Source organism: Triticum aestivum, chromosome 3A (genome assembly GCF_018294505.1).
Source record: "Triticum aestivum cultivar Chinese Spring chromosome 3A, IWGSC CS RefSeq v2.1, whole genome shotgun sequence".
Taxonomy (NCBI): domain Eukaryota; kingdom Viridiplantae; phylum Streptophyta; class Magnoliopsida; order Poales; family Poaceae; genus Triticum; species Triticum aestivum.
This window is the reverse complement of record NC_057800.1, coordinates 23,299,021-23,307,282: the sequence shown is the minus strand read 5'-3', so window position 1 is coordinate 23,307,282 and position 8,262 is coordinate 23,299,021. Positions and strand designations below refer to the sequence as shown.

At 43.8% G+C, this 8,262-nt stretch overlaps 1 protein-coding gene across 1 annotated transcript; it reads left to right on the top strand.

The window, feature by feature from the left end:
• The first annotated feature begins 313 nt into the window (after positions 1–313).
• Positions 314–3,017, top strand: LOC123056657 (putative F-box/FBD/LRR-repeat protein At5g22670). The gene is made up of 4 exons (XM_044479977.1): positions 314–1,201; positions 1,674–1,832; positions 1,922–2,111; positions 2,607–3,017. The coding sequence occupies exons 1-4, from the start codon at positions 314–316 to the stop codon at positions 2,630–2,632; spliced, it is 1,263 nt and encodes a 420-aa protein (XP_044335912.1). The 3' UTR covers positions 2,633–3,017.
• Positions 3,018–8,262: the final 5,245 nt, after the last annotated feature.

Below are 8,262 nucleotides of genomic sequence, written 5' to 3'. Positions count from 1 at the left end.
GATCGAATCCGCTGCTCTCCGTTGCTCGACTCGACGCATTAGTGGAGGATTGCCTGGGGATTCAGGTCTAGGCGGCGCAGTAGAGACTGGCTCTCCCCCTCCAACCGCCAACAGAGATGGTCTCCCTTCTGTTCGTCCTCTGACAGGCCATCGAGTTCTTGAGAGCGCACGAACCGACGGCCTTCTTCCGTGCGGCGACTAGAGGTACGTGAGATTTTCTTCTTCATCTCTTCCGCCTGGCCGTCTCTGATATCACTCACACCCTGTCCATCGCCTCCGATGCAGCTGCTGCGCGAGCAACTTGTTCGACGGAATGGCTGCAAGGGGCAAGGCCGGTAAAACCAAGAAAGTGGCCGTTGCTGGCGGTAAGGACTGCTTTCAGGACCTCCCGGAACCTGTGCTCGAGCTTCTGCTGTCGTTCCTGCCCTCGCGTGACGCCGTGAGGACGTCCGTGCTCGCTCGCCGCTGGCGCACCCTCTCGAAGTCGGTGCCAGCCCTGCGCTTCTATCCTTCTCAGTTCGACACTGTCCAGGCCTTCAACAATTTTGTTAATACATTGCTTGAGCACCGTGACAGAACATCCCCTCTTCATGAATGCGACATCTTTCCCTATCCCCATGGCCAAGAAGATGAGGCACGCCGTTATGTTGAATCGTGGGTCCAGTATGCTGTCTCGTGCCAAGTATACGTGCTTCGAGTCAAAGACTGGAGTGTGAGTGTTTATGGTTCTCGTTTGAATCTATCCAGCAGCAGTGTAATCTCCAAGCACTTGACAAGGCTAGAGTTTTATCATCTGGCATTTGACAGAAGCCCTCTAGATCTTCTCAGCTGTCAGGCACTAGAGCTGTTAGACATAGGTGATTGTTCTATCAAGCTTTGGGGTGTCTTCCCCAAATCTTTACGGCATCTGAAAATCAGAGATTCAAGTCTTTATTCCATGCAAACACCATGGAGCTGCTTTTCTGCTCCAGGTCTTCTTACCTTTGAACTAGCTGACCCTCATGACTGGGCCCTGTTTCTTGAGAGCCTGCCATCGCTGGTAACATCATTTATCAGGATTGGCGAAGATTGTGAAGATAATTATGCTCATTATAATTACCTTGGGGATAGTGGTAACGAGTTATGCGAAGATAATTGTTGTGTATTTCTCGAAGGGTTGGCGGGTGCTACAAATTTAGAGCTGATAAGTGAATATTGTATGGTATGTTTGCTCTTTTACTCCCTGTTTTGATTGCCATCCAACATTTTGCATCCCTCTATCATGTTTAACTTGTTCCTAATCTCCAATTGCATGTTTTTCACCAATCCATTATTTTTAGTCATCATGTTCCTATGCAGAGATCTCCTATAATTAGTCTGTGAAGGTGTTAGTACATTTTCCATATATATTGATAGTTGATATTTCTGACCTCGTACTACACAGAAGCACATGATTAAGATAATTTTGTAAGACATTTTAGTTTACGCAACACTTTAGACGGTATGGCTCAATATATATTTGTTTTTTGAGTCAATCAAAGACTTGTAAAATCTGTATTCTGCATCTCTCTATCTGCTCGCAATTGATTACTTGAAATTAAGAACTCAAGAAATCTTATTCAACTCAGTGTTATTGAATCATGTCTTCTCAAGTTATAACTTTATTTTTTTTAATTCTCTGTTTCATTGTTAAGATTTTCAGAAAGGACTTGAAATGGTGCCCTATGTTTAGCAAGCTAAAAACACTGTTGCCCAATGAATGGTGTTTGACTGCAAACTTCACTGGACTACTTCACTTTCTTCAGCACACACCAATTCTAGAAAAGCTTACCCTTCAACTTCCATCTCGCAAGGTATATGTTTTTTCATATATGATAGCTTTTGTCGCTGAAGCTAACATGTACAGCTGATTCATTTAAGTAAAATCATATGTTTTCAACAGGATTTTGACATTGTATCAAGTAGAAGCTACAACCCAGCGGAATATTTCTTGGTGTCAAAGCATCTCAAGGAAGTTGAAATCCATTGTAGCAAGGAGGATGAATGGATTTGTCAAATTGTGAAAATCCTTGGCATTCATGGAGTAACTTCTGCACAGATTAGCATCAAACATGATTCTTGGAGTTCTTTCAGTAAGTAACTAATACTACAATTTGCTGATGTTTATGTAGTCTGCATGAGTCATCAAAATAAAAAGACGTAAACTTAATGGACATTAAACTATTGGTAAACTGAGAGATTAAAAAAGTTTATTAGAATGTTGTATGATATCCACGTTACATATTTATTGAAAATGTGATTTGGCCAAAGCAAGTGACATATTTTACTGAAAATGTGATTAGGCCAAAGCTAGTGAAAAATGGAAAATAGGCAAATAAAGAATGTGAGGTGTTTTTCACCATTTAGTTGAATTGGATCATTTAATAGCTTTATCTTTCCAGTATCATTTAATAGCTTATCTTTCCAGTATCTGCAATGTGAGATCAAGTTGTATGTTAGCCCACTCTTCCAGAACAATTTCGTATGCAGTATTTGTTTGACTTGAGTGCCGGTTGTTGTCGACCGTACCTTCTCATGTTTTAGTCTGCACTTTCATGTGCTCATTGTGTCCTGTATGGTTTATGCAGGGTTCAGTTTCCAGCAGCCAAAGTAGATGTCCCTGAATTAATCTTGGCAGCATGAGGTTGTTGTGTTTTATCTACCTGGATCGTGCTCACGTCCATTCATATGAAGGACGGACTCCCGTTGAGATGCGATTTGAATAGGTTCAAATGTCGCTGTAGTGATGTTGCACTTTTGCCCGGTCTCAGGCCTCAACTGATTTACCTATTGAAGGCATGTGATCTATGTATATGTTTCAGCAACCTGTATGTCTAGCTTCACTTGTGTAAAATTGTACCTGTTCTATGTTTCAGCAACATCTATATCTAGCTTAACTTGTGTAAAATGTTGCCTGTTCTGTTATATCGAGTACTGCTTTAGTTTACCTGTATACTCCCTCTGTACCGTAATATTTGCCTCTGGAGTATCTAGCTTAACATATTTGGCAATCCGTACACTTTTCTAAGCATGCTTGTTTCTCATTGTGTTTGATCCGTTCTACGAGAACTGGATGAGATCGATGTGCGTGCCATTAGTTATATTAGCGGTTCAACACTTCCATTTGACATTTGTGACCATTAATTATAATTAGTCTAGTCCATTTTCTGTTGCCAGTTGTGGATGACTTTCGGAGTAACAACTGCTGTGTGGCAGCTCGCCTGACATTCTGGGTGGGCCGAGCATGTCATGGAACAGAATTATTCCTTCTCCTTAGGAAGATATCAATGTGTCAAAAAGATGAGTAAATAAGTAATTGAATGGTAAAACAATTTGATTTCTTGAAAAGGCGGAAATGTGATCGAAACAACAATTTTGAACATGTTGTATTCTTCTGCGAACTAATGGAAGGGGGGCTATGCATGTTATTTGCATAAGGTGATGTCTGAATGGTTCAATCCGGATCGTTCGTACATGTGGTAAAATAGCATCCTTGGTGAAAGGAGGCTTGAAAATGCCATTCTCATTCGTGTTAGCAACCTCCTTACTAATCACTGAATGACACTGGATTACAAGGATTTGGTAGCTAATTGGGGGATGCATCAGGAAGAACGAGGGGATTGGGAGGAGAGCCGGAGGTAGGGGAAGGAGCCGCCGTTTCAGCCGTGATCCCACCGGATAACTCACTGGGTTTTTGTTTTTTTGAGGCACTGTGAGTACTAGGTGCCGCTGGCTGACACATGGGCCAAGCCCATGTCGGTAGAGCTACCAGCCCACGCAGGCATAGGCGAGTGTCCTAACATCTCGCTCGTGCGCCGCTGCCCATAGCTTCTCGACAGCTAATGTAAGTATGCACACTACGGATAAGGAAGCTTGGTACCTGGGTGCATATAGACCCTATATGCAAAAAAAAGAAATTAACTACAAAGAACATTAAAAAAATCTGAAAATATGTTTGAATAAATTTGACCTTCTATTATACTCATAAAAAAATCGCACGTAGGAGAAAAAACCTGTTGACTTCAGGGCAAAAAAAGGTCAAAAAGGTGTGAATAGTGTACTATATAACAACGATTTTTTTTTCCTGTAGTCAACTGGGATTCTTCTTTGCAAAAAATTGTATACTAGTGCAAAATTAAGTCAAGTCTATTCCAAAAAAAAGTTCTGGACTTTTTGACTTTTTTGTAATTACTAGAAAAATCTCATATATGGTGTATACACACCCGAGAACCAAAGGGCATTTCCCAGCACACCACTGGCTTCACTGAAATATTCTGTAGCTCAAATATTTGAGTTTCTGTGAAAATTTCAGGGATGGTGCAAAGATACTCGTGACCTCACTATGGACTGCCCCTAAGATCAAGTTGAAGGTGGTGCACAATATTCTAGCAAGAAATTAGGGGAAGTTGCACTGCGCCGACCTGCATTTGAAATCTGGAGATAAATGGGAACTTGTATAATTTGTTACATTTGCTTTAAAGAGTGCAACGGAAGGCGTGTCGGACATTTGCTGTATTGGTCCGTTCTTGCTTTTACAGTGAAGAAGGGTTTGAAAACTTGAGAAAGTTGGTAATGAGCATGAAGGATGACTTGGATACTGTTGTCCTTCTGAATTTTCTCATAAAACATATGATGTGAGGATATGCCACTGTTGTTCAAAATCAGAACTATGCTTACACTGTTGTTCGAGTAATTTGAACCCGCTTATTTAGAACATTGTGCGCTAGCAGTCTGTAGGATACAAGTGGTTGATGTGTCTGTCCGATGTGATATTATTATCAATTATCTTCTGGATGAGGTTTGCAGATTATCAGAATATTGCTCTGGCAGTCTATAAAGTAAATCGGCTAATAATAGCTTGCAGATTAGAATTTCTCAGTCTTAGCATAAATGAAGCATTGGAGATTTGCAGAGCACTCTGAGTAAATTTACTGGAATTTATTGTAGCTTTAATTTATGGGTCTTTTTTGCGGTAAAGTCTGACCATTTCTTGGTATCTGACCACATTCAGAGCAAGCTTTGTTTTGTTTTTGCAGCGACGTTCCCATAGCAAGTTGATCCACGAGTTGGGAATATTAGTATTGTGTAACGGGCATCCACGTAGTAAAAACAAATACTTCGGGTTTGATAACAAAGGTATTCAAATATCTTCTCAAATTGCCGCGAGTACAGAAATTATCGGTCTTTGTAGTAATAGCAGAAAACATTATGTTAACAAGCTAGGATTAAATTACTGTGACGTTTGTGCGAATTCCGAAACGTTGTATGAGACACAACGATAGCTTAACAAAAACTGGCACAGTAGGAAAAACGATAGTACGAGCAACAGGGAATGTATCATCACGCGAGTAGATATCAAGCGATACCGAGTGTTTGGTTGGGCTCCTGAGAGCCATTGAATCTTAGATCCGACGGCTCTTAGAAGCTCTTGAACATTTTGTAAAAGAAAAAAAACACTCGAGAGTGTCAAAAATTTGCATAGGTACAATAGGTTTCGAGGAGCATTGGATCTAAAACCGAACGGTCCAAAAGTCCGTATCACCGTATCATCTGACCTGATATTTTTCAATCATCACGCCATCACGCATGCCTGCAGGTGGCCATGAGGCCATGACTCTGCACAGGATACCTGCATGGCCCTGCTCTTTTCTTCTTAAAACCAGTGACTTATAAGTCATGCCCGTTTGGTTATCACCTGACTTATAAGTCATCTGATCACACATTTTTATCTTGTTTTTTTATATAAAGGTGATGGGACCCACGCAAAAGGGGATGATTTATAAATTTTAAGTTGGGATGAAGCAACTTATGACTTATAAGTTGGGGTGACTTATAAGTTGGGTCTGTTTGACAAAATAAGTTGTTTTTTTCACATTTTGACTTATAAGTTGATGATTTATTTGGAACCAAACAGGTCTTTACTATCGTGTGTATGCGTTCAGATCCCGACCGTTGGACCCGGGATAGGATAGCAGCACGCTCATCGGTGGCAAGGTGCACGGCTGCACACACATGACTGCCTCAAGAAGATCCCTCCCATATCCGTACATAACGGGTGGCAGCAGCGATCCATCTCGCATGTGACGCTGGGCACCACCACCGGCGGCCCACGTACGAGAGGCGACAATCCTCACTTGATCACGCGCCTAGGTAGCGCGCGATCTCGTGTCTTTTCGTCGCAGGTGCGCGCGGAAACCACAGGTCCACCGCGTCCTGTCGCTCTCGCACACAACCCGTGCTGTGTCTCCTCCTACGCCATGGCAGCGCGCGGGTCTCCGCGGTTTCGTGTCGGGTTGCGATGGCTCCGTTTCCTGCCGGAGAGCCGCATCTTTGAACGTACACTCGACTGAGTCGGTCGCAGGACATCTATCCAAGCTAAGCAAACAAAAATTTAAACAAGCGAAGCAAACTAGCAAAGCAAAGATCATTAGGATTTTGTTTAGGAGAAGACGGTGGGTCGATCGGTCGACGCATGTTGTACGATCGCGGTGGTGATTGACTGAGTGGTGTAGCGTGCAGTAACATGTTAGTGAGGCACGTGAACCGTTCTTCGGGCGGGGCCTGCACGCACATCGCAGTCGCACATGGGGTGATGGGATCAGAGTTTTGGCCGCGCGTACCGACTCGTGTCGCGTCGAGATTTTATGGAGGCTCAAGGCTCCCGTTGTTGTTTAGCCTGTGTGTGCGTGTGTGTGTCTGGGGTGCCCGGGAGGCGCCAGCGTCCTTGCTGATTTGTCGCGGCTTTACCGGACATGGGTGCACCGTGGAGGCATGTTAGTTACAAACGTTCTTATATTTTGGGACAGAGACAGAGGGAGTATTTGGCAGCTGGTTGCACCAAGAACATGGGCTACGGTCATAGGTGCAGACAGATGTGTGTCGAGAGCGAGAGAGAGAGAGGGGCTTTGTTATTGGTGTGCACCACTGGCCTCTTGTAAATTCATGGATTGGATTTCCACCATCCCTGGCTAGTACCGGTATGCAATCTGCTGCAGCAGTCATAGGCTCATACAGTACTCAATTAGGCTGCTACGTGATGAGGTGGTTGTATACAAAACGGAGAGATTTTTTTTGCCTTTAATTGGTCATTTCCATCTATGCAACCGTGAGAAGAAAGAGCAAGCAAGCCATCTGCCGTAGTATAGTAGGGACGTTCCCTGCATGTGCATGGGATCGAATTTCTTCCATGATTTGGCTTTGCATGCTTGCGAGCAATTGGTGCTACTTCGATCCGTCAAAGATTCCACCGTACGCTTGCTCTCGGGAAAGGAAATGATTAGCGCGTGCGTGCGTCCGCAAGGTGTCAGAGCACAACACAGGCTCGATTCACGCAACACGTAGCTGGACCGTTGTGGGCCGGTGGCGTACGAAAAATGTTGTTGCCATGCACGCTACTAGTGCATCGCACACGCCCATGACGCCCATGGTCGACCATGCATGCATGAGCTGATGCGTACACTCGATGTTGAGTGACGAAAAAGAGAACGTGCATGGACACGCACCATGCTCCGCCAATTCAGGCCGAATCCGTGGCCGGGATGTACAATCTGTGCAGTTTCCGTGCGTACAAATTTGTCTCTGCCTGAATTTGCTGGTTGCTGTGCATTTACGGGTGTCGGAACCATGCGCGTACAGTACATACGGCATGTACAATGATTGATAAAATAGTCTTATCTTAAGTCTCGCATGTAATTTAGAGATGGCAGAAAAACATGCATATAATGGGTCATCTTTTAGCCTTATCTTCAATAACTAGCTATTTCTAAAAACATGTTGAGACTATTTGGGCAAAGAGATGATCTCTTGTCTTCTCTTAGATAAGAGGAAACAAATTTTTTCTTATGATTTTTCTCTCCTCCACCTCATCATTTATCATATATGACATTCGTAAAATAGAGAACCATTGTACATGCCCGTAGTAATATTGTCCATCTACCAACCTCGTGGTGGACCTGTGTCCTCAGGCTCCGCCGTTGCGACGGCGTTTGCTCCAGCGTCGTCGCGGAGCTTGGGAGGTAGTCCAGGAGCGGATGCAGATTGTGGTCTGCATCGACGACATCTGGAAGACGGAGCATGTGCTGGGTTCATGGTTTGTGGATGGCAGATATGGTTTCCTCCTTCGGCGTTTTAGTCGTGATGGGAGGCCAGATCTGGAGTTCGACGGCGTGTCCGAAGTGTTGCCCCGGTCTGATTCGTTCAACGATAAGGGCTTCACTTTTGGTGAGCCACCTTGAAGGTCTGCAA

Bases quoted from the DNA above. Each gene is read 5' to 3' on its own strand.
- LOC123056657 (XM_044479977.1), top strand. From the start codon at position 314: ATGGCTGCAAGGGGCAAGGCCGGTAAAACCAAGAAAGTGGCCGTTGCT. The intron at 1,202-1,673 runs GTATGTTTGCTC...TTCATTGTTAAG, and splicing joins TGATAAGTGAATATTGTATG to ATTTTCAGAAAGGACTTGAA. The intron at 1,833-1,921 runs GTATATGTTTTT...TGTTTTCAACAG, and splicing joins TTCAACTTCCATCTCGCAAG to GATTTTGACATTGTATCAAG.